Source organism: Colius striatus, chromosome 3, assembly GCF_028858725.1.
Source record: "Colius striatus isolate bColStr4 chromosome 3, bColStr4.1.hap1, whole genome shotgun sequence".
Classification (NCBI taxonomy): domain Eukaryota; kingdom Metazoa; phylum Chordata; class Aves; order Coliiformes; family Coliidae; genus Colius; species Colius striatus.
In genome coordinates this window covers 896411-921847 of record NC_084761.1, presented here as the reverse complement: position 1 = coordinate 921847, position 25437 = coordinate 896411, and the positions used below count along the sequence as shown (strand labels likewise).

Here is a 25437-nt window from a genome sequence, read left to right as displayed (position 1 = left end):
TGCTGTGTACCTGCCTTAGCACCAGCAGCCCTTAGCACCAGGGGCAGCCAAAAAGAGACAAATAATTTGGAGCAGATGTACAAAAGCAGTGAGCCTTTATGCTGTGCTGGCCCTGTCACGCTCCTTTGGCTCACAGTAAGCTTAGTTTTGATGGTGTGGCAGGCTCAGCCTGTCTAGGCAAGGTGAGTTAGTTCTCTCATGCTTGGCTCTCAAATGTTTAACCACCTGCTTGGGGCCAGGCTGATGTCTTGCACTCACCCAGGCTTCAGTCTGCAGCTCCAGGAGCGGCTTGTGCTCAGCACATCCCAGGTTGGTAAGGAGAGGTGTGCAGCTCCCTGCTTCCTGGGGGCTTTGCTCGTGTGGTGGCAGCGACAGGTTTCTCCTGTTTCTGGTTATGAAGAGCTTGGGTTAGAGATTGCAACACCTATGTTGGATCTGGGAGAGGGAGAGTCTTGAGCAAGCAAAAGGGTTTGTTCTGGGATGTGCTGTGGGATTTTTGTGCTGCTTTCAAACCTGCCTGGGAGGAAAGGGAAGCCAAAGCTGCAGCCCTGGATTCATAACCCCAGACAGGCTGTAACCAAAGCGTTTCCACACAGAAGTGCCTGGGTTGGTTGTGGGGGACTTTACATGAGACTAGAGCAGGCACTGCAGGATGCTCAGCACCTCAGCAGGTGACCTCTGGTGTGTTTTATCCAGTTGCTTTTTCAGCTTTGACTCGCGTGCAGGCTGCCTGCCCCAGCCTGGGCTCCAGCAGGACACAGCCATCCTGCCTCCAGCCCGGGGTGACCTGGGCTGTGGCCCTTGGCCCTTCCCCAGGGGTGGCTCCAGCCCACCTCAGCTTCTGCTGTGAGTCAGAGGGAACCCAGCACTACCCCTTTCTCCTTTTGTTTTCCTTCTTGATCCAGGGTTTCTCTCCTCATCAGAGGAACAAAAGCCTAGAAACAAAGCCTTGCATGGTTTGGAGGGTGGAGGAAGAATGCTTTTCAAGTGGCATTGAACAAGTGAGTGTGTTTGGAGTAGAGCCTGGCTGCTGGAGCCTGGAGCACTGAGGTAGCCACAGGAAACCTGCAACAAACACAGTTACACTGGGATGAAAGGGTTTCATCCTGATGGATGTTCCTGTTAATGCTTTCAAACCAGCCTTCATGTTACTTCTTCAAATGTGTTTTTGCCCTTCAGTGACAGCAGTTGGTGGAGAATCTGGAGGTGGCCTTACAAACACACCCTTACAAAGCAAGGCTGCTGAAGCCACTGTGAGCACAGAGGCACCACGGCTGCCTTGCAGCTGCCAGGCTTACTGCAGAAAGGTCCTGTACCCACAAGAGCTCCTGTTATGTAGGAGGAGACCAGAGGAGCTTGTACCAGTGGGTAAAACCCCCTGGAACTGCTGAGCATGAGTGGTCTGGGCTGGTGAAGGCGTGCTGCTGTTCAGCCCCACGCTGGGCGCCCAGGCTCTGGCTGGCTGCACTGATTCATTCTGCTTTCTTGTGAGGGGAGGAAGGAAGGATCTGGCATCCTCAGGATTTTTTAACTGCCAGCTTTTAAAACATATTCTGGCTCCTTTTCCTCCTTCCTGTTGAATTTGGAGCGTTGGAAGGAGTCTTTTCCTTTGCACTGTCCTGCTGCATGTGGCACTCGCCGGCGCTGGGAGGGAGAGGCAGAGACATGCACCAGCTTTGGGCTTGTTCTGTGGGCTTGGAAACTTCCTCCTTCCCCTTCCAAAAGGGAAAATAACAGTTTGCCAAGGAGCAACAGTTTGCTGTCCTGTTGGTTGTGTGTTCACATCAATGTCTGGTGTTCCCTGTGCTTGCAGAAGAGCCCTCTGGCCCTGGCAGAGGCTGGCGAGCGGTGTCGTGCCTCAGGGTGTAGGACCAAAGTTGTGTGGGTGCAAGGTTGGCATAGGAACTGCCCCAAGGAGGTGACATGGATCCAAAGCCGAGCACACCGAGCAGCTTTTGTCTTGGGTAAAGAGGAGGAAGGAGGGTTTGTTAGGCAGGGTAAATGGTGAGGGTATCACCTTGCTGGGGCCCTGTTCTCCTTGGGGAAGTCTCTTGGTTTGTTTCAAGGAAATGGTTGAGCTGCTGGGGCTTCTCCCTGGTGGTTTGTGGGGTTCCCTCTCCCCTCCCAGGCTTTTGAATACTTGCAGGCTGATGGAGAACCCTGGGAAGCTTATTCCCCCTTGGCCTTAAAAAGCAGGTTGGGTCATTTCTCTAGCAAGAAGAGACGAGAATGAACCCAGCTGAGTCTTTGCCTGTCTCACAAAGGTGTCTTGATTGTTGCTTTCAGCAGTCTGAGAGCAGAGCTGAACTGGTGTGGGAGGGAGGCTGCAGAAGGCACCTTCCCTGAGTGTGCACCTTTAAACACAGGCTGGACCAGATACCATCTGGTGATCTGCTGGAGCTTCTGAGAAGGCTCAGGGCACGACACACAACAGCCCTGGAGAAGTGCTGCTGCCTGTGAAATAAATAATGCACCTCTTGTGCTTCTTACTCCCAAGTGACCATGGCTTCTCCCTGTAATGGGCTCTGCTCCCTTGAGGCCATTTCAAAGGTTAGTTAATTAGGTGTAATTGCAGCAGAACACTCGGCTCTGCGGTTCCTCCTGCTTGCTGTAGCACCAGATCCTCTAACAAACCGTGGACTCCTGCTACAAACACTGCTGGAGCTGGTGCAGTTCTGAGTTAGCAGCCTTCCTCTCAGCCTGCCTGTTCCCTTGGAGGAAGCTGCAGGGTGAAGCACTGGGAGGGACGCCCCTGGGGTCCGTGGGACCGTAGCTGGGATGGCAGTGGCAGTGTGGGAAGCACGTCCCGTGGAGCAACATGAACTTACGGTGATGCTGTCAGCACGTGAATGCTCTCTCAGCACCCAGCACAGGGGGAGGATGGATGTGGTCTCAGCCCAGACAAATGCTGCATTAACAGGGATCAATTCATTGCAGCTGATGGTGTTGCAGCCCATTGACTGAGCGACTGTGATCTAAAGAGAAGGGCTCTCTAGGGACAGCCCTGCCTTTGGTGAGCTGGGGGCTGCTCCCTGTGTGGCTGGGGGAGGATCAGCAGTTCCAGCACGTTGGCAGGTTTCTCACAGGTTCAAAAATGCAGCTGCTCTGACATCTGTAAACAGCATCTAAACATAATGGCCTTTTCTGGAGAGGAAGGGTTCAGCCTCGAGAGACGAGGTGAGTTTGTACAGAGGGATGGGTGTGCTGGCTCCTGGCCTTGTGTTCAGGGCAGAGATGCTGCATCCACCTCTGCAGAACCACCACAGGTACTACATGGCACCTGCCTGCTGTGTTCAGTTCCTTTGTGCTGCTTCAGGGCAAAGGTCTGGCTAAGCATCAAGAGGAGAGCATTTGGTGTGAGCCCCCTCCTGCATTTGGAGCATTATCAGCTAAAAATCCCCTCGTCTTTGGCAGTGACACCACTGCAGCCCCAGCCCCTGCTCCAGCAGCTTCCCCTGGCTCAGGGGCACAGGAACATGTCCAGCTGGGGTTGGAAACCTCCTGAGCAGGAGCCTCCACACCCTCCCTGGGCAGCCTGGGCCAGGGCTCCCTCCCCTCAGCACCAAAGGAGCTTCTCCTCCTGTGCCAGGGGAACTGTTTGTGTCCCAGCTGATGTCCATCACCCCTTGTCCTGTCCCTGGCCACCACAGAACAAAGTGTCCCCCATCCTCACACCCACCCTTGAGGCACTTGTGTTGCTGAGGTGCCCCTGAGCTCAGGCTTCTCTTGTCCCAGGACAGGCTTAGTGAGGCTGGATATTGGTGTCCTGTCTCAGCCAAGCAGGCTTTGTGGGCCCTGGGCACCCAGAGTTGGTCTGGGTCTGGTTATTCCATGTCAATGAGCTTCTTGTGTTTAAAGCACCAAGACCCCCTGGGTTTTTAGGGCACTTTTAGTCCTCTGTTTGGCTTGAAGCTGCCCAGGCTGTAAGCTGGCAGAGCCTGTGCTGGCACATGCAGTGGCTGCAGGCTGGCAGGGCTCTGCTCCCGCTGCCCCACGTGTCCTGCAGCCTCTCCTTTCAAGCAGTACAAAGCACCAGGCAGCGAGCCGTCTGCAGCCAGGTCCTTGTACACCAGCATCAGCAAGGCTGAGCAGCCTTGTAGAAGGCTGAACAGAAGATGCAGGCTGCCTTTGGGCACGTTTGATAAGGCTGGAGGCTTGTGCCAAGCTGGGCAGAGACCCAAGCAGCAAAGGGCAGCACGGTCCAGCTGGGGAGAAGGAGACGTAGGGGCTGATGGAGAAAGCTCAGCATTGCATCAAAAGCAAAGCTTTCTTTTCCTGTCTGTGCTGCTTCAGGGGTGTGTGGAAGCCACAGGTGTGTGGGGAGCAATGTCTCCATGGTGCAAAGCTGATTAGCCAGCTATAGAAACGCTGTGGGAACCTTTCTGGCCTCTTCAGCGAGATGGTGAGAAGCTGCTGTTGCTCACCTCCCCTGGGGCATCCTGGGGGGTCTGTGCCCACTGAAGGGCTGGCTGCTCCCCCTCCTTAGGCTCTCAAACTGGCCCTGTTGAAGCTGCTGCTGGAGCTTCAGCTTGTCTGCCTAGGGCTCTGCTTGCCTGGTCCTGCCTCGCTCTCTGTTTGACCCTGAAGGCTCCCCATTCCTTCTGGAGAGGAGGAGAGGAGGATAAGGTCCCTAAACCTGTTAGTCTCCTGTAATGTTCCATTGGGAGAGAAAAAATAAGTATTGATGGGTGATTTGGGAAGAGGTGGTGGTAAATGCATGGGACTGGCGTGGCTTTGTGTAGGTGTGAGGGGACCAAGGTCCCCCCGTGCCTGTTCCATCCCTCCGTGGCAGAGCTCTGCCCTTTCTCATCCCTGCAGTGGGATGGTGTTTCCCAGGCCCTGCCTTGCAGCCTGCTGACAAGTGCACATTGATGTGAGGGGCTTGCTGAGCCCAGCAGTGAGCTGGGAGCCAGAGCCAGGCAGGACACACACACATGAAACCACGTTATTTCCTCTGCCCACCGCAGCCTCGGGGCTGGAATGCCTGTGTGAGGTGGGGACACAGCCCCTGCTCCTGCTGAGCTCTGCTCTGTGTGCCTCTGCTCCTTCCTTAGGCTGAGCAGCTGCCTTGGTGCAGCAGAGCCTTGTGCTCAGAGAGTGTGTTTTGAGCTGCTGGGACCTGGGGAGCCCAGAGAGCTGTTAGAGACGTGTCCAGATGAGGAACAGCATGTCAGGCGCTTGCCAGGAGTGTGGTTGAAGCAGGCTGACCTAGGCTTGGCATGTTTTGGGCACTTGGACCAGCCCATCCAGGAAAAAGTCCACAAAAGCAGTGAGCCCAATCCAGCTCCTGGGTGAGTGGGGCTGGATGACACAGCATCCTTACTGCTGGCTGGGCCCTGCCTTCAGCCACAGCCACCAGAGGAAAGCCTTCAGCAGGGAACTTGCCTCTAACTACATCTCTAACACCTCTCTGGGTTCTTTTTGCACATAACCCAGGTGGTTGGTCCCTTTGGGGGCCCAAGAGCAGAAGCCTTCTCTTAAGCAGACCAGATCTTCACCCTCACTCAGCTTCCAGTGACTTGCCTTGGCGTTTGTCCTGAGTAAGCAGAAGATGGAGGCCACATGTGGAACGCTTTCCAAGGGAAGGAGGGATGCAAGAGCATCTGTGTTTGCTTATCACAGCATGTGTGAGACTGCAGGTGCACAAGTTCGTGGTGGGAACTGCAGCCTGAGCTTCCTGGCCTGCCTTGAGCACTTGGGGATATCCAGCAGTGATATGTCAGTGTTGATTCCTGCCCTTGGCCTCCCTTGGATTTGCTTCTAGACCAAAGCAGTACAGGAATGCTGGTTTATTGGTACCATCAAATGAGTAGCTGATGTGTGGAGGGCAAGACGTGACTGTGGCTGGGCTGGAAGCATCATCCCCATGTGATACCATCCTGATATTCTTCCTCATGGAGTGCCCAACTGCCAATAGAAAGCTCCCAGCCTCGTTTCACCCCTCCAACAAGTGTCTTTTTGGAAGTTGATTCAGCCCTAATCCCTGCCAGGAGCTGGTGCCAGGCTCAGGGGTTACACAGGGTGTCAGCTGGCCAGTGCAGCCCTCGCTGCCTTTGGGGATCAACGCTTCAGAGCAGCACAGAGGGCGTTTGGTTCTGCTGAATTCACCTCCTGTGTGATGGAGCATGGGTGAGTCCCTGTGTGCCCTGCTCTGGCAGGGGGGCTGCACTGGATGAGCTTTTGAGGTCCCTTCCAGCCCCTGAGACTCTTATCACAAAGAGCAAAGGCCTGGAGCTTCCTTTTCCCCCAGCCTGCCTAACAGGGCCACTCACAGCTGGGGAATCCCTCAGGTCCCTGGAAAACTTTCCTTGTGTGGCTGCCAAAGCCTTTGTGTTAATTTGAATGTGGAGTGGTGGCTGTTGGCTGAGCTGAGCCTCAGAATCAGGTACTGAACTGGTGTCACTGTGTTGAAGTGAGGATGCTCCTGTGCCCTGTGTGATGGGGAAGCTGCTGCCAGGCAGGTGCTGGGGGGGGTGTTGCACATGGGGGTTGCCTGGCAGCAAACCCTGTTGGTTTTGGGAGGTGAAAGACCTTGCCACTGTGCAGAACTCTTGGTGCAGAAGTACTTGCCACTGTGCAGAGGGAGACGTGGTGATGTGGTCGCTGCAACGAGTGGTTCTTGTTCCCTTGTTGAGGTGCCAGATGAACTCCCTTCTCCTCCCCAATCTGCTTCCCTCTCCATGTCCCTGCCCAGGAGGAGGCCCTGTCACACTCGTGCCTGGAGCTCATCCTGCCTGTGTTCCAGGCTGTGCCTGGTCCCTGGTGCAGAGGTGAGCACTTTGGCACTCCTCACCACTTCTGCAGCTTAACATACATTGACTGCAAGTACTTTAAACCTCTCACTTTCCACCAGGATTTAGATCAGCTCTTTAAACCACATCACCCTCCCTGACTCTTTAACACTCTCTATTTCTAGCTGCTCTTTCTTCCAGAAGAGTTTGTAACCAGCTACAAATGCACAAATTAAGCAAAACCTTTATTTTGGCTATTTGTGGCCAGCCAGAAGCAGGAATCTCCCAGTGACTGGCTCTTGTCTGCCTGGTTTAAGCTTAGCACTGCAATTTGGTACTGTTAACTTCAGCTTTTGTGCTAATAAGAGTGTGGTATTAGCTACTCCACTCTTGCAGATTAGTCTTCAGCTAAAGCCAACAAATCTGTGACTTGAGAACTGCAAGATCTGCTAATCTGAAACAGTCTGAGCCCTGATGCTTGGGGTTTTTCCCAACTGTCCTAATAAGGTAGGGCTTGGAGCCTACTCATCAAAATGAAAACAGAAGAGCAAACTGGCACTTAGAACCCAGGAGGTTGGCTGTTCCCTGTGTGAGTGGCTCAGTGCCACAGCAGCTTGAGTGGCAGCAGGACTTGGGAAGGGGTGTCAGAGTAGTGCAGAGGGCTCCTGGGAGGTTGGGGTGTACCCTGACCCGAAGAGCATGTGCACTTCTGGCCTTCATCTTCAAAAGGGATGAGAGGAGCTGGAGAGGGAGCAAGGAACGTGGTGAAATGGCCGAGGGGCTGGAGCAAGTGCCTTGCATGGGAGGGATGGCAGGCTGGGACCCCTCAGTGGGGAGAGCGTGGTCCAGGGGATCACACGTGTGCCTCTCCCCATCTTTGGCAGTTGGGAGGTAAAAGAAGGCACTCCTGTAAGGAGAGGCAGTGAGCTTTTAGGTGCCTGCATCCCCAGAGGTGGGATAGGCAGGCTGAGATGCCAGCAAAGGGCCTGGGCAGGGACATGCCCCTGGGCATCCCCAGCACTGTGGCTGCTGGGAGACACAGGCTCTGCTGTCCCTGGGCTGCTGCTCCCAGGGGCTGTCACACAGGGACTCATCCAGCTGGGTTGGGATGTCTCCAGAGAAGGAGCCTCCACAGCCCATCTGGGCAGCCCCTGCCAGGGCTCCCTCACCTCAACAGGGAACAACTTTGTCCTGGTGTTGCTTTGGAACCTCTTCTGTTCCAGCCTGTTGCCCCTTGTCCTGTCATTGTCCATCCCTGAGCACAGCCTGGCTCCAGCCTCCTCACACCCACCCTTTAGGTATCTGTAACCATGACTGAGCTCACCCCTCAGGCTCCTCTTCTCCAAGCTGCAGAGCCCCAGCTCCCTCAGCCTTTCAGCACAGCCATGTGCCTGAGCTTTATCCACTGACCTTGTTATGTTACTGGGTGGACTCAATCTTAAAGGACTTTTCCAGCTGAAATGATTCTATGAAATATGCACCTTCTAATTTTTACTGAGTCCAGAACTGTGTCTGGAATAGTCCTGGAGGAGGCTGAGAGGAGAGAGACATCATCACAACTCCCTGAAAGGGGGTTAGAGTAAAGCTGGGGCTCGGGCTCTGCTCCCCAGGCAGCAATGACAGGACAAGAGGCAATGGGCTGCAGCTGCCCCAGGGGAGGCTGAGGCTGGAGCTGAGGCACAACTGTTTCCCTGAGAGGGGTGTGAGCCCCTGTGCCAGGCTGCCCAGGGAGCTGGGGCAGTGCCCAGCCCTGGAGGGATCCCAAAGGCGTGGGGCTGAGGTGCTGAGGGCTGTGGGTCAGTGCTGGGCTGGGCAGGGTGAGGGCAGGGCTGGGACTGCAGCAGCTTCAGGGGCTTTAAGAACACAAAGGATTCAGTGATTCACCTGCTGTGTGGCCTTTGTTTGCCTCTGTAGTGTCAGGGTTGTGAAGTTTGAAGAAGCATTTCCCCTCCCTTTGCCCTGCCCACAGCTGTATTGAAATACAGAGCTGGTGCTTTTGCATGGACACAATACCTGTGAGGCTGCTGCCTTGGTCTCACAAGCACTGTGATGGGAGAGGGGCCTTTGCTGGGGTCTTGGCAGGAGGGTTTGAAAGGCTCCTGTGTGCTGAGAAGCTGCCCAGGCTGCAGAGAGCAGCCCTGCCTGGCATCTCCCCGGTGTCATGCTGGCTGGAGCTTTACACAAACTGCACTTTAAAGTGTGTCATGATGATGACTTGGGGCTTGTCAAGTCTGATTCAATGTCAGTGGCGTTGCTGCTATCTGCATATGCTGACAGCAAATGAAGCTGCAGTGTTTGAGCCCAGAGAAGCTGCCAGATGCATGAACTGGAACTAACACATTCCTAAGAGTTGCTTTTTATTACTCTGAAATGCCTCTGTGTGGAGCACAAGGATCCTGACTCACCCGAGCCCACGTGGGAGCTCAGCAGCGTGGTACCTGCCTACCACAAAAAGCACCCCAGCAGGCTGGACAAGGGGCTTTTGGTGGCTTCTGCCCATAAGCTCTCAGGTGGGCAAGCTGGGCTCAGCCTTTCTCTCCTGGCAATGCAGCAGAGGCTCAGCACTGCTGTGGGGAAGGGGAACGGCCTCTCCTGCCTCCCCACCTTCAGAACCCCGTGGACACGCGTGTGGACGGCTCTGAGCGTGTGCCAGATGTGACTGCCCTGGGTAAACAGACCTGGGCTGAGGTGAAACCAGCAACCCAACCCAGTGCTGATGCACCAGCAGTCAGGCAGCCCTGAGCACCTTGGCCAGGCCTCGTTGTCCTGCACACCATCAGGTGCCGTTCCCTCCCTGGCAGGAGAGCTGTGGTGCTTCACTGTCTTCCCATAACTGGGAGATTTGCCCAAGTGAGTCGAAGGCAGCAGGTTGTGCTCCTGAGAGCTGAAGGAATGCAGCAGTGCCTGGAGGCTGCAGGGGGCTGGCAATTCCTCCCTTCACCTCTTCCACTCTGCTCCCTCCTGGGCTGCCTCCTCAGCTGCAGGCTGTGGCTCTGCAACAGCCCAACGTGCCCCAATAGCTCTTAAAATGAGGGTCTGTGGCTTTCCCTCAAAGGCAGAACAGCCAAGGGGGTGCCTGAGCAGCATCACAGGTGTAAAGGGCTTTCTGGAGGGGGCGTGTGGCAGCCAACACGTCTGGTTTTGCCCTCAAACTGTGGTGCCTGAGGAGCCCAGCTGAGCCTCCCCAGGTGCCAGCAGCATCCCTTGCTCCCCTCTGTGCCTTGCTGACGTGATTCCTCCCCCCTTGGGCTTTGTCTGTGTGTAAAACCACTCCAGTGGTCTGGCCTAGATTTGGGCTGTGGAGCAGTTTGTTCTCACTGAACCCTGCTCATGGAGCCTCCCCACGGGGCAGCTCTTCCTGAGCTTTCCCAGGTAAGGCAGAACCTCTGCAGCAGCCATAAAAGTAAACACACACCTGGAGGGGCAGGGCCCTGCTGCCAGTGCTGCCCCAGCCTGTGCTGGGACACTGGGCAACGGGTTCAGCACCAGCCAAGTCCTAAGCAGCCCCTCTGTAAGGAGGACTCGTGTTCCCTCCAAGGGGAACAGCCACAGGTCAGTGTCCCTTCCAGGAATTCAGCCAGAGTTTTGTGTCAGCTGCAGCAAGTCACTCCATTAGCTCAGGTCTTTCTCCTGCAAGGAGGAGCATGGTGTGCCAAGGTGTGCCAAGGTGTGCCTGGGATGGGAGGTGCCGTTTCCCCAGAGGGCTCTGTGGGTAACAGCTGCTTTTGTGGTTGCAGGTGAAGGACCTGATGAAGTACCTGGATCCCTGTGGGCTGGGAGTCATCAGCTTTGAAGATTTCCATCGGGGGATCAAAGCTATCAAAAATGGAGGTGGGTTTGCTGTGAAGGAGGACAGGGGGACACCAAACTTAACACCACGTGCACTCACCCAGCTGAGAAGTCACTTGGTGGAAACAAATTGGATCAGGCTTGCTGAGGGTCACTGCTGGGGGCAGGGAGCAGTGCAGTTGGAGGGGGGTACAGCAGCTGTGCTGGTGGCTGCATGTTTTCTTGTTTATCAGGGAAGTTCCTTTCTGAATGTCTGTTGGGAACAGAACAGATCCCTTCTGGTTTGGTGTCTGCTCTCAGCTGTGGCTGTGTGGGGGTTTGCTGCCCTGCCACAGGACACGCTGCTGGAGAGCTGCAGGGTGTAACATCATCCCTCTGAGCACCAGGCGCCAGTGTGCTGCCTTCACTGCAGCTATTTGGCAGATCAGTGTGCTCAGATGATTTCTAGCATGAAGCACATTAACCAAGAGCTTTGAACTCCCTGGCTGGTGAACAATCCTTAAACAGCCCCCCCTTGCTCCCCAGGGGCTCCTCCTGGGTGCTTCCACAGCAGTGGCCTGGTGAAATGGGACGTGTCTTTCTGGCTGGTTGGCATTCAAACTGCTGCTGCTGAGGAAAAGATGCTGTTTCCTCAGACTGGGATTCATTTCTAGAGGGTCATTTCAGGGCAAGCATGGTGTGAAAAAGCCCTCCTGCTGAGCAGATGTCCTGTTCCACCTGCACATCTGAGCTGCCACACTTGCACACTCAGCACTTCTGTTCACAAGCCCAGATGTCAAAAGATGGTTATCCCTGTACAAACCCTCTCTTTGAACCAGCAGAAAACCCTCCAAGCAGAGTGACTTCTGGTTTTCTCCCCTCTCTGCCACCCCCAGCTTGTTTGTGCCCAGGGCTGGCGTGGTTTGTGGCAGCTCTGGAGTTTGCTGGCTGCTGCAGCTTGCAGGGCAGCTGGTCCCAGCTCTCAGGATGCAGGAGGAAATGCAGCAGGCTATTCATCTGTAATAAATAGCTATTGGAGTTGAGTGGGCTGTGAAAGCCCTGGCTTGTGTTTCTCCTCAATAATTCATTGCTCTGGTACTGTGTTATAGTAATTGAATGGAGAAAGCAGATCCAGACAAAGCTTTCAGGGTCTCTATTTATTAGACTTGAAAGAGATTGCTCAGTATTTATTACAGTGGCAATAAACATTGCATGGTGTGGAAGGGCTGTACGAGAAACCCAGGACAGGCTCCTGAGTCTGTTTGAGTCTGGCCAGCTGAGCAGTTCCTCACATTAAAGCAGTCCTGAGGATTTGCTGCTGCTCTTGACACTGCTCAGTATTGATCACCCCTTTGGAAAGAAAGAAAAAGGTTCTGCTGACTGTCCCTTTGAAGTAGGTTGTGTTAATTAGCTGGTTGTGTTAATTAGCTGGGCCTCTTCGTGGCCAGAGGTAGCTGTGCTGCATTTCCTACTGCTCTGTAGTCCTTGGCTCAGTCCCTGAAGCAAGACCTGATGGAGGTTTGTACCTTGCAGTGTCTGTCCTGATGGAGGTAAGGGTTTACTTCTGAAGATGCTCCACTTTGCTCTCCCTCTCCACCCTGTCTTGGAGGCTCTGCATAGGAGAGCAGCTGTGGCTTGACCCGAGCTCCCTGGTGTGGCTGGGCAAACTGAAGGTGCAGTTACAGCACCAGCACAAGCTGTGTAGTCAGATGCTTTTCCTCCAGCTGCTTTTGTCCTGGGAGGATGTTAAACTCCTCAGTGCTATCCCTCTGCCAGCTGTTTGAGGAACACCCTGATCTGAGACTCCTTGCACTTGTCTCTTCAGTGTGGAGCAAAGCACCATTTATCTGCCCAGCACTGAAAGCTATGGTGCCAGCTCTTTGCTGCCATGAAACAGCTCTGCTGCCTTTGCTGCTGCAGTCTTTGTCTGGCCAGGTGATGTTAACTGTGGAGGAAAGGAACAAAGTGATTTGCATCCTACAGAGGCTGGATTTGAGACTTAAGTGAGAAGGGTGCCTGGAGGACTGGCCAGTCCTGCTGTAAGTCACAAAGCAGAGGGGGAAATGTGGGACAGGGATGGGTGGCGAGTCAGGGATGAGAAATAACTCCAGAAAGTGGGATTTTACAGCCTCATCTGTAACGTTTGAGAAGCTGATAGGTAGTGGAGGCAGCAAGGATACTGCTTTGAAGGAAGAGAGTGTGTTGCACAGCAGACACGGTGTGTGATGGCTGGGGAACCCCCAGGCAGAGGGAAAGCAGGTGCAGCTGGCTCCCATCACTGAGATCCACCAGGACATCTTCCCAGTCTGCTGGGGCAGAGAGGTGCAAGAGGCAGTGTGAGTGCTGCATTCACTGTGCTGAGAAGCTACAGCTCGTGGGGCATCTCTGTGAGAAAGGAGTGTGAGGGATTGTGTGCCAGCCCCTTAGAAAGCTCACACTGCCACTGAAGTCTCTGTCTCTTTGCCTGTCAAGGAGCTGATGGTGAGACAGGGGGTGGTGAGGTGCTGTCTGGAGTTTGAAGCCAAGGTGCTTGCACCAAAGAGCAGTTGTGGTCTGCTGAGTGCAGGAGGAAGAGTTAGTTGGCAACCAGAAGTGAGGATAGTATCAGCCACAGCTGCTGCTCACAAGCAGATTCCTTTCTTTGTGAGGATATTTTAACAGCTTTGAAGCTTCAAACACCTGTATTTTCTGTAGAGGCCCCTTGGCACTCAGCAGGGTGTGTTTAATGGCTCCTCTTTGTAGCAGACCTGTGCTCAACTCCAAAGCATAATGAACAAGTCAGGCACATGCTTTTAGCTGACACAGCTGTAACATCTGTCTTCCCAAAGAAAAGCCTGCTGGGCATGTGCTCTGTACCTGTGTGCTGGGGGGTTGCTGTCAGCTCACAGGCAGGGGAAGGTGCATTCCTGGAGCTGGTGGCCTTGTCTGTCCCTTCAGCCCTGCCTTGGCTTCTGAGCCCTGAACAAAGGGCTCCTGTGCACCGAGAGCACACAGGGCATCATGAGCTCAGGGGAGGGCCTGAGGATGGAAACAGCCAAATCCCTTTTCAAGTGCTTCAGCTAAAAAGCTCTTTGGATTTGGGAAGATGGAAAATCCAGCTCCAGAGCCAACACCCAAACCTGGAAGCTGTAGCCAAGTTCCTGTTTGCAGGGACAACAGGCCCCTGGCAGGAGTGAGCTCAGGGGCAAGACTGGGGCAGAGCCCTGGCAGGAGGAGCTGATGCAGGACTCACATCTCAGAGGGGGATACCCCTGAGAGGTTACAGCAGACATGTAGCAGGAGGAGCGTGTTCAGCTTCCCAAAGGCATTTGCCAGCTTTCCAACTGACAGGCTGAAGGGAAAAGCCCTGGGGAGCTGCAAGGGAGGCAGGGCTGGGGCTGGCACAGGACGGGGTGCTGAGTGGCACATAAAGGGCTGGCTCAGGGTCAGGGCACATAAAGGGCTGTCTGGCCCTGGCAGTGAGGGCAGACCACTGCAAAGAGCCTGTGTAAAAGCACTGTGCTGTGGTTCACTGGGGCTGGCAGCAGTGCCAAGCTGAGTGGGTCAGTGGGGCTGCATGGCTGGCTGGGTGAGAGCAGCCCTGGCAGGGGTTTGCTGGGTGTATCCTCAGAGCAGAGGCTGCAGTTTCAACTGGCATTTGGTGTCCCCAAGGGGTTGCTGAGCTGCTGGTAGCTGAATGCCAATCTGGGGAGTTCTTGAAAGGAAAAACAGGTCCCCAGCCCTCCCCCTGGATGAGGGCTGGGAATGTTACATCTGAGAAGCTGGCAGGCAAGAGGAGGAACTGCACATCAGCTCTCAGAGGCTGAGCCCAGCCTTGCTGCCAGAGCACTCCCTGCTCCGGGCGTCTCGGAGACGCCTCTGGATCTGATAGTGCTGAGATGGCATCTCTGAGATCACAGCTCTGGGTGCCCACGAGCCACTTGGTGCCTGTCTGAGGCTGCTGGTGAGCGTGGGGTGGCTCTGGGGTGATCTCTGGAGAGGCAGGCTGGCTGCTGCCCCGCTGCCCCGGATCTGCTCTGGCTCCATGGAGCATCTTGGGTCTCCCTCTGGTAACACAAACCACTCCTTGCTTTCTGGCTAGCTTTGGGTAGGGGATTTTTTTCTCCCTCTGTAGGATCTGCATTGCAGATGGCTTTTGCTATGCAGAATGAAAGCTTTCCTTGCATGGGGATAACTCCAGAAGGCAGAGCTTACATCGCCTTCCCCACTCCCAAGCCAGCGATTCTTCCCGAGGCCGTGTTTGTGTGACTCTTCCAGGCTGATGCTGGAAACATGGCAGCTTGCAGCAGGCTACTGCTGCCATCTAAGCAGCTTTCTCAGTGGGGGCAACCAAGCCCAATTGCATATTCTAGGCATTTGCTTTTTAAAAGGCAAATCTTTGCTGGGGCTTAGCAGATGGAAGGAGAGCTCGTGTGCACGTTTGCCTGAGCTCGGTGAGTATCTGGCACTGGGATGAGCACTTCCTACGTTCTCAGCAGATCTGCTGATCTCTCTATTCATGCAGCATTGCTGCAGTGGAGGCTTTCCTCGCTCCTCTGCCTGTTCCTAAGCCTGGCTGAAGCATCACCCGTTAGGGAGGCAGCTCGTTTGATGGCTGAAGGTAGGACTGATGCTTCTTTGTGTGCAGCTCTTGTTCAGGGATGCTGGGAATGGGAAATCAGGATTGATCCACGAGCAACAACTGAATCCACATTGCTCTGATTATGCCTTCTGCCTTTTTTCTTTTGCACTGCATCTTGCTCTGCCCTGCCATAGATACCTGTATGTGCTCTGTGTACTGCTGGCTGGGGTAAGGAGTTGATGAGAGGAGTGTTAATTCTGCCCCTGAAAGGAGTGAACAACTTAAGTGTTGGTTTAGAATATCTGTGTGTACTGGGGGGAAAATACCCCCCCCCCAGTGTTCTGTGTGATGCTGTTTGCAGATCAGCCTTCTCCCTGGCCCTGTGCTGCAGAGGGATGCTGGCAGCACCACTGCTGTGCTTGTGAGTCCTCCTGCCCGTTGTCTGTGGCCCCTGGTGCCAGGCCAGATGCAGCTCAGCCTTTCTTGGAAGCACTGACCTTGTTGAGGCTTTTTTCTTGCACCAGTGGTACTTGAACACTTGTTTTTGGAGCCACTGGGCCTGCCCATGGAGATGCATGAGAGCTGCTGGTGCAACTCTCCCTGCTTGCAGGGGATGGGTGATGAGGGGTGTACACAATGGGTGATGGAAGAGAGCTGCTCCCTGAGGTCAGTGTGGCCTGAGGTCTCTCTTCATCCTTCTCCTCTCCAGAAGAGGATCAGGGGTGTCTGGGGGCACAGAGGCACTCTCCTGTGAAAGGCAGGGGCTCAAGGTGTGAGGGGAATAAGTGGGGAACAGAGGTTCTCTGTGTGAAGGCACAAACAGATGAACTGAGCAGGAGTCCAGCCCAGCTTTCATCCTTGGTGGTTGTTCCAGGTGAGAGGAGGACACAGGAGAAGGCCTCAGGGCAGGTGGCACCGGGGTGTTTGCTCTCATCCTTCAGCCCACATCACACTGTGTCTGTGGAGAGGAAAAGTCAGTCCTGTGCTCCCAGGAGCCCCCAGATGCCACCGAGCACAAGGAGCTGGTAGCCTGGCCTCAGAGGGGCTGCCTCCTCACCTGCCTAGCACCAGGTCTGTTGTTCTTGGCACACAGGGGAAGCTGTACCACTTGCTCCTGCTTTGCCAGTGGAGCTTTGTTGTCCATGCTGGTTGGAAAAGCTGCTGTACCTGCACCTGCATTGCTGCTGCCTGGTGAACCCTGGCCTGTGTGGCTGGAGGGGCAGGGGGCAGCTTTGCTGCCTCTGGGAGAGCAGCTGAGGGATGGGAGCTCATAGAATCAGAGAATCGTGGTTGGCAAAGCCCTTGAAGCTGCTGGAGTCCCAGCCCAGCACTGCCCCATGCACTGTCCTCCCACGTGGCATGCTTTCACACTGCAAAGGATAACTCCAGACTGGCTCAGCTGGGATGAAGGATATTTACTTCTTAAAAGCAAACCTAGGAAGAAAACCACCACCCACCAAACTGTTTATCTGCAGCTGTCAGGATTCAGCAAGGTTAACCCTGACCCCAGGCTTCCCCCACGTGAGTATGAGCAGGGAGGTTTGGATGGACAGGGGTAGCTGCTTGTTCCCCTTGGAAGCAGGAGCAGTGGCTGGGGCAGTGGGGAGCGGGGAGATGCTCCTCAGCTCTGAAACCTGCCCCAGTGCTCAGCTCTGGCACAGTGGTGAGTGGAACTGGTCAGGACACATCACCCTCCAGCTCCTTTGAGTCCCTGTTTTTTTCTGCTGGGAAGTAACTAGGGAAAGGACTCTGATGCTGCTGGGGGGAGGGTGCTCTCCTGGCTCGCTGTGGCTGGTTTTGGCTTGCATTTCTCTTTCAGTTACCCAGACACTTGGGTTCATTCCCTTCCATGGCTTGGCAGCTGGGTGGGGGGTTGCAGGGGGGCCAGGGGCTGCCTGCTCGCCCTGCCTGAGCAGGGAGCACGTCTCCCCAAAAGCAGCCTGGCACATGACATGCTGCATTGACCTACTTGCAGGAGAAGCTCTGAAGTGCTGGAGGAGCTGTGTCCCTGGGTCTCCTCACAGCCCAGGGCTGGCAGCGGGCTCAAACAGCAGCCCCTGGAGCCCAGGCCATGGGAGACTGGCACCAGCACCCTCCCCACTGGGAGAATCCCTTCTTTCTGAGTGTTTTGAAGCCCATGCCAGAGCAATCTCCCTGTGTCTGGAGTGTAACAGGCTGCAGGGCCCAACTGCCCCCAGAGGCAGAGGGAGATGTGTGTCCCAGCCCTGCAGAGCAGCTGAGCCCCGTGCCCAAAGCATCACTGCTTGTAGGCAGCTCCTGGGGAGGGGAAGGCTTTAGTGTGCCACGTCTCTGGCACGTCACACAGAGGGGGAACTTGTCATGGCCCTGTGGAGTGAAGGAAAAGGACCTCGGGGTGCTGCTTCGCCCCTCAGCCCACAAGCCGAGCCTGGTAAGGGCGGGCTGGTGTGGGCTTGCATTGCAAGTGAAAGGCCTAGGTCAGATGCCCAAAAGTAATTTCTCTGGCAAAGGGGAAGGAAAAAGCACTGGAAGGGCTACCTGTGTTACTGGGGAGATGCTCAGGATGAAACCAGAGAGCAGAGCTGCATCAGAGCGCTGGAGCAAGTCTCAGCACACCCTCGTCTGCAGAGGCCGTGGCTAGAAAGGAAACAAAGGCACCTTGTGTTAGAAAACAGCTACTGCTCATCTCCTGTGTGCTCATCTGGCCCTTTGTGTGCCCTGTGTCCAGTCTCTGTGCTGTTCTGCTCCACATCTGTTGCTGCTGATCCTTTTGGGGCAAGGCTGCGGCGTGGGACGAGGCTGGGCCGGTGGCTCCAGATGCAGGGACTGGGGGGTGGTTTTGGTCCTGTCTGGTTTGATTGCTCAGGTTTGGGTGTCAGCTCTGGAGTAAGGGATTCTTAATGCTCTGCTCAAGCCAGGAAGCTGGGGAATGTCTCCTTCATCCCCACCAGAAGTGAAACGTGGCCAGAGGTCAGGTGGGGTTTGGCTGCTGGAGCTCAGGTAAAGGAAAGTAAGTAGCCCACAGTCCTGGGCAGCCAGGGCTGACAGAGCATTTCTCCTTAGGAATCCTGTCAGTCTGGTGTTAATAATGAAGGGGTGATTACTCAGCTAGCACTTCTCCTCTGAGAGTCCTGCTCTGTCAGGCCTGGAGCCTTGTGACTGTGCCCTTGTGACGCCTTGACAGGCTGATGTGACAAAAGCTGGTGTCTTCTGAGTGCTCCCTGGTCTCCCCCTTAGACAGGAGAGGCTGCCTGTGGCGTGGCTTTGCTGGGAAATTGGTCCTAATTGCAGAGGCACTGGGCTGGGCCATGATGGGTGAGCTGCAGGCAGCAATCCCCCACCCCCAGAGAAACCTTTCCCTGGTGTGTTGCCTCACCACGGCTCGCTGCTTCATCCCTCCACCCTGCTCTGCCTGGCCCAAGCTGGGGCTCCTCCAGGCTCAGTGTGGGTGTCCCTCAGATCTCCTTCCCCCTGATGATCGTGTTCCCAGTGCACACAGGCTGGCAGCTCCTGGAGGTGCCTCCAGCCCCTGGGCAGTTTCTCCTTCAGACGGGAAAGGCTCCTGCGAACGGGGCTCTGAAACCTGCTTTGCTTTGGATGGAGTTGTGCTGCTAGTCACACAGGGCAGCAGAGATAGTGTGGCAACTTGTGCTAACAGCAGTGCTGCTGAGGTGACAGGAGCTGGGCAGTGCTGTCTGTAACCTCCCTTGGCTCCTTTCTCAGGAGTCTCATGCTCTCGAATCTCCTCCCAGTCCCATTCCTCCTTCCAGCTGCAGGAGTGAGCAGGCACAAAGAACAGTGGTGGCTTCTCTTCTAGCCAAGAAAAAGTTACCAAAACCTTTGAAAAGTGTCCAAAAGAGTTGGATGCCAAGTCTCTCTCCAGAGGGGCTGAGGTTAGAGGGGCCCTGGCTGCAGCCTGGGCTCGGCAGCGCTGCGCTGTCGCTCCCGTGCCTGCGGCGGCTCTGACGCCGGCCCTCCTGCCTTCGGGGAACCTTATCCTGGGGAGAGGCTCAAAGCCCAGTCCCACAGGACCCTCCTCCACTGCTGTGGTTTGCTTTGGGCAATGCTCCTTTTGCAGAAGCCAGCTGGAGCAAAGGCACTTGAAGTGCAGCTCCCCTGTGCTCAGGACAGTTCGGCTCTTCCACGAGGGGCAGGAGCAGGAAAGGGCATTGAAGCACCTGAGCCTTCAGGAGCCCTTTGCTGTCAATCTGCAGAGCTTTGGGGAGACTTTAGAGGGTGGGAACTGTTCTGGCCCAGCAGCAGGAGAGCAGACTGACTGCCTGACACTCACAGTGACAGACAAGACGTTTCTGAGCGACACGACTGTCTCAGAGACGCCCCAGTGGGCAGAACCCTTCCTGCAGCTGCAGTTTCATGTCTCATGGCTTGTTTTTGCCCAGTTTCCCCCCCCTCCAAACTCAGGCTGAGTTCTGTTCAGGGCCTATCCTCTGATCTCAGCCTTGCCCATTCTATAGGTCCCTGTATGTAGCTTTCAGCAGTGATTGTGCAGTCAGAGGCCTGGCTGGGGTAGGAGGTGTCTGCACAGCGTTGGGCGGCTTTGCAGTTACCACACACCCTGTGTGGCCCACAGGCAGGTGGCTCTTCTGACCCAAATCACTTGCCAAGGCTCAGTGATCACTCTGCAAAGGCTTTTTGAGCTTGGCATTAGTTGTCCTCAGTTTCTGATGTGGCTGGTTTTGCTTGTGAAGTGATGGTGGTCAGTAGGTGCTGCTGGCCTCGGCTCTCTGCAGAAGCCAGAGGGTTGGGGTCCAGGAAAAGCAGGTACCAGCAAGGAGCTGGAGCGTGGCCAGAGCCAGGCAGCAGAGCTGGGGAAGGGGCTGGAGCACAAGGGTGCTGGGGAGCAGCTGACTCTCTGGTTCTATGCAAGCTGCTCTTTCCAGCTCTGCTCAGTGCCACCACTTTGTATGTGAGCAGCAGCTCACAACCACACACCTGGATCACTTACAGAAGGCAAAAGGGTGGCAGGCTGGGCTGGGGCTGGCTTGACCCTGCAGGGACTGACAGCACCTGGGTGCTCGAGCTTTGGGGAAAGCACAAGAGCCTGAGCTGCCTCTAGAAGCAGTGGTCAGCAGCTTCCCTTGTGCCTCTGCTCTGGGTGCAAGGTCCTGCTGCATGCCTGGAGCTTTTACTCCTTAGCTCTGTGTCATTTTTGCCTCCTTGTTTCCAAGCAGCACACCCAGCAAGGGAGTTTCCTTTCCATCAGGTGCCCTCCCTGCAGCCAAACAGAACTGTCTTCCTTCTTTTGGATCTGTTTTGTTTGGTGCCATTCATGCAGGTCCCTGCCCTTACTGCTGCCTTGAATAAGCTGGGGCTGTTGGCTGCACATAGCCCGCAGTGTTGGAGCCAGAGGGCTGTGGCTGTGAGGCTGGCAGCAGGCTGTGCAGTGGGTGTTGCCAGAGGACTTCAGTGCTCCTCAAAGGCTCCGTTTTTCTAGGTCGTTCCTGTATGAAGCCAATGAGACTGGCTGTGTTTGTGCCCTCAGTGTCACCACTGCACCCACAGCTCTTCACTCAAGGTGCCTTTTCACTGAAATCCTGTCTTCTGAAGGCAGTTTTTAGAATCTATTTCGGGAGGCTCCTGTAGCCCTGGTCCTGTCCCTCTGCTCTCTGCTGCGTGTCCTGCACAGCCCAGCGTGGTGCTGCATGTCCCAGCCCTCGGGAGCTCGCTGAGTGTCCCCTCAGCACAGCCAGCGCTGCCCCTCAGGGCTCTGCAAGAGCTCAGCCCCCATCCTCTCCCACACAGGGCCCAGGACCTGCCCTGCTTGTTCCCTTGCTGCCCTGCATCCAGGAGAAGTCTCTGTGCAGCTGGCTGTGGCTCTGCTGTGGGGACAGTTCTGCTGGGGAGCAACTTCAACGTGAGGCAGCAACGTGCCCTCGTGGGCAAGAGGCCAATGGCAGCCTGGGGGCATCAAGAGTGGGGGCAGCAGGGGGAGGGAGGCTCTGCTGCCCCTCTGCTCTGCCCTGCTGAGGCCTCAGCTGGAGCCCTGTGGCCAGTTCTGGGCTCCCCAGCTGCAGAGAGACAGGGAACTGCTGCAGAGAGGCCAGTGCAGGGACACCAAGGTGCTGAGGGGATGGAACATGTGTGTGAGGAGGAAAGGCTGCAGCTCTGGGGCTGTTCAACTGGAGAAGAGAAGCCTGAGCTCAGGGGCACCTCAGCAGCACTCACAAGTACCTAAAGGGTAGATGTCAGGGTGGGGGGACACTTTGTTCTGTGGTGCCCAGGGCCAGGACAGGGGGTGATGGACATCAGCTGGGACACAAACAGTTCCCCTGGCACAGGAGGAGAAGCTCCTTTGGTGCTGAGGGGAGGGAGCCCTGGCCCAGCTGCCCAGGGAGGGTGTGGAGGCTCCTGCTCAGGAGGTTTCCAACCCCCCTGGACACGTTCCTGTGCCCCTGAGCCAGGGGCAGCTGCTGGAGCAGGGGCTGGGGCTGGGGCAGCTCTGCAGGGCCCTTGCAGCCCCACCATGTGTTGTTGTTGGGTTGTGTGTTGGCAGCTGAAGTTGGCCAGTGGCTCCAGGGGACTGGCAGATACTGGGCAGAGGTTGCAGTTGGCATAAAAGGGGAGTGAATCCCCCAGCAGTGGCAGAGCATGCAGCTGGGATTGCACAGACACAGTCCTTGTCAGAAGTTCCACACAGCAGTGCTGGGACCGTGGTGTGTTGAAGCACTGAGAGGAACGAGGGCGTCATGATCACGGGGTTGAGCACAGAGGGGTAAGGCAGCAGGACACAGGGCAGCACTGGGGAGCACTGCAAATCAAAGAGAAAACAGAGTGCTGTGGCTGACTGGTCAGAGCTGGACTTGTGGCAGAGTAGCCATGGCAGCACATCTCCATCTCCCACGTGAGTGGTGATGCAGGGAGCTGGGGAGGTGATGCCAGTGCGGCCTGGCTGGGCATGGGCTGGGTGACAAGAAGCTTCAGGGCAAAGGTGGCCAAAGATTGCTGCAGGTGCCTCAGGCTTCAGTTGCTTTTTACACCTCTGTGTCTTTCACCTGAGCTTCCCTGGCTCACACAAGTGTCTGTGCCCTGCTGCTTCGTGGCTCCTGCATCAGCCACAGCCTGGGCAAGCACTGCTGCCACAGAGCTGAACCCAGGCTTTGTCCTGGTGCCCTGCCCCACGTGTTCCTGCCCCATCAGTGAGTGCAATGGATTTGGGAAGCAGCCCTAGCATATAGCTTATAGCTTGTGTGCTGGGAGGTGGTTCCCAAGGGAGGTGTCTGGGAGCCTGGCTCTTAGCCTGGAGCTTTGTGTGTGGTGTAATGGGACTAGCAGTGGGACAGAGCTGAGAGCTGGGGAGAAGCTGCAGGCAGGGCATGAGGACAAGAGGCAGCCCCTGGTGACATCTGCATGGAGGAGCAGAATCAAGCTGGAGCAGTGGTGGGGAGATGTGATGGCAAGTGTGCAGAGCACAGGGACTCTGGGAGGAGCAGGAGGGAAGGAAGGAGCTCCAGTGGAATGAGGGATGGGTGTGAGAGCTGAAAGCGTGCTTTGTGGTGAGAGGGGCTTGGAGAAGGGGGTGTGAAGGAGAGCAGGGTGTCAGCAGGGCTTTGGCTCAGAGGTCAGAGCTGGGATTTGCTTCTGAAGTCCGAGGTGGAGTGAATTGGAGCGTTTGTGCTCCACGTGTGCTGCTGGAGCTGTTGCTGGGGCATGGGGAGAACAGTGCCAAGAGCCCTCTGCCTCTCACCACGGGCCTCTTTCCACACCTGGAGGGTGACTGCCTTTCAGGGGGGTTGCCAGTTGAGCAGCCAAGGGCTCTTGGGGTTTTTGCCTCTGTCAGACAGGACTTGGAAGGCCAGTGCAGCGTGTGGTGCTGGCAGCCCTGCACAGGCTCTCCATGGCAACTCTCCCCATACACAAAGCACCATATGGCTGCTTTTTTGGAGGGGGAGGGAATGATTCAACCAGAAAAGTCAACCTTTGTGATGGTGTTTGTGTCTTTGCTCTCTGATTTAAACCAGAGGAGGAGGTGGAAACGTGGAGCAGCATCTCCTGAGCATGGCTTCTGCTGGCCACGTCACCAGCAGGGCTGCAGCTCACCTCTGAGGGGCTTTGGTCGCTCCCCGTGGCAGAGCTTGCTGTGGGAAGAAACCCTGCCCCTGCAGAGACCCCCTCCTTGGGCTGGCCACTCTGCACACACGTGGAGCAACCAGCCTCACGTTTGCCCCTGCACCAAGAAACCCCCAAAGGGCTGGGAGGGCTCCAGGTTTGGGCAAGAGCTGCACAGAGGCAGCCGATGTCAGGGAGCTGTTTGTGCTTTGCCTGCCCACACTGTGTACCTTGTGCTTCCAGAGGCAACTGGAAGCCTTCACTTGACTGTAAATCCTTTGTCAAGTCCCTTTGGAAGCAGGGAATGGAATAAATATCTGTGCCTGTAAAAAGGCAGGAAGCTTGGAGGAGGAGGAGGAGGAGGAGGAGGGATGGTACAGGACGAAGCAGGAGGGAGCAGCCTGTGCCTGGCTGCGCCGCCTCCGGGATGCTCTGCTGGGTCCCCCCAGGCCCAGGGCAGATGCTTATGCAGGGTGGGCACAGGTAGGGCTGTCTGGGTGGCAGAGGTGTGAGGTGGGGCAGCTGGGAGCACTGGCAGGCTCCTTTGGGTGCTGCCATGCACGTGGCAGCCGCCTCTCGAGGGGGCCGTTGCTGTGTCCCTGCAAGGTCCAGGGCTGGCTCTGCCCTCTGTTCCAATAGCCTGGCATGGGGTGCAGTTTAGAACTGGGCAGGGGCACCTCTTGGTGGCAGCCACTCTCAGGTGCTCCCGTGGCTTTGCAGCAAGCAGGTCAGTATCCACATCCCCTCAGACCTCCCTTGCTGCCAACAGAGAGACTCTCAAACCCCACAGTAGCAACAGGGAGAAGAATGGGAATCTCCTCCTGGGTTTAGGCTCAGATTCAGGGTGGAACTGTGCAGGGAGGGAGGTTGTGCTGCCCCTCTGCTCTGCCCTGCTGAGGCCTCAGCTGGAGTCCTGTGGCCAGTTCTGGGCTGCCCAGCTGCAGAGAGACAGGGAACTGCTGCAGAGAGGCCAGTGCAGGGACACCAAGGTGCTGAGGGGATGGAACATGTGTGTGAGGAGGAAAGGCTGCAGCCCTGGGGCTGTTCAGCCTGGAGAAGAGAAGCCTGAGCTCAGGGGCACCTCAGCAATGCTGCTCAGTCCCTAAAGGGTGGGTGTCAGCAGCATGGGGGACACTTTGCTCTGTAGTTCCTGTGCCCCTGAGCCAGGGGAAGCTGCTGGAGCAGGGGCTGGGGCTGGAGCAGCTCTGCAGGGCCCTGCCAGCCCCAGCACTCTGGGATTGTGTGTTTGGGGAGAGGTAGAACGGTGTCTTAAGACACTTTGCAGCAGGGGAGGTTCAGGCTGGATGTGAGGAGGAGTTTCTTTGGTGCCAGGGCTATCAGGCATTGGATCAGCTGCCCAGGGAGGGGATGGAGGCACCATCCATGGAGGGGTTTCAGAGCTGGGTGGGTGTTGCACTGAGGGCAATGGGCTGGTGGGTGATGGGGCTGGGACAGAGGCTGCACCCCATGGGCTGAAAGGGCTCTGGCAGCTGAAACCATTCTGTGCTTCAGTGCTAAGGCCATTAGTTAGAGAGGAGGAGGCCTGAGGCTGCCTTGCCCTCAGCAGCGTGCTCCTGCAGCAGCGTTTCAATGGCATCTCGCTGCCTTGCTCAGGGCTCCAGGCAGGAGCCCAGCAGCTGGAAGCCCAGCTCAGAGCTGCCCTTGCTGCAGAGTCACAAATGCTTCACAAGAGCTCCTTTCATCCCCTGAGGCTGTGACCCCACCGTGTGCTTACTGTAGAGCACAGCATCGTGGGCTGGCTTGCTGGAAAAGGCTTATTCCTGCCTCTGGTTTACACTCTGTCCCCTGGGAGCCCCAGACCCAGGTTGGAATGGGCTCATTTCGTGGTACCCCATGCTCAGTTGCACCCCCACGGGCTGCCAGTCCCCATGGGGTTGGTGGCTCCAGCGTCTCCTGGGGCTCTGCTGTGCTTGGTGGGCAGCAGGAGGAGGCACTGGAGGGAGGGGTGTTTGGGTGGGAAGGGTGATGCTGCACACTCACTCTGCCTGGGTCCTGACCCCTTGACTTTGTACAGCACATACAGATCCCTTAGTGGAAAAAAATAGCCTTTCTGGGTGCCTGGAGATGTGCCCAAAGCAGGGCCCTGGCTGTGCCTCTCCAGGGAACGTGCCCCAGCGGGGCTGTGGCAGCAGAAGGCTGCACACCTTCCATGCCCCTTCCCCTCAGCCCGTGAGCTGCTTGAGCTGGCTGCTCTGCCAGCCTGCTGGGAAGCCACCAGCCTGCTGGAAGGACTCAGAGAGCAGCCCCTGCTCCGTGTCTCCCTGAGCAGCCGTGCAAGGGGAGCGTGGCGCTGCCCCGGCCGAGCCCACC

At 56.3% G+C, this 25437-nt stretch overlaps 1 protein-coding gene across 2 annotated transcripts in view; it reads left to right on the top strand.

The window, feature by feature from the left end:
* The window catches only part of RAB11FIP3 (RAB11 family interacting protein 3), a 76444-nt gene that overhangs the window by 10416 nt on the left and 40591 nt on the right, over positions 1-25437 (top strand). For both annotated transcript variants that reach the window (XM_061993637.1, XM_061993635.1), the window contains exon 2: positions 10469-10562. In XM_061993637.1, coding sequence (XP_061849621.1) covers positions 10481-10562 — 82 coding nt within the window. In that variant the 5' untranslated portion in view covers positions 10469-10480. The remainder of the gene's footprint in view (positions 1-10468; positions 10563-25437) is intronic.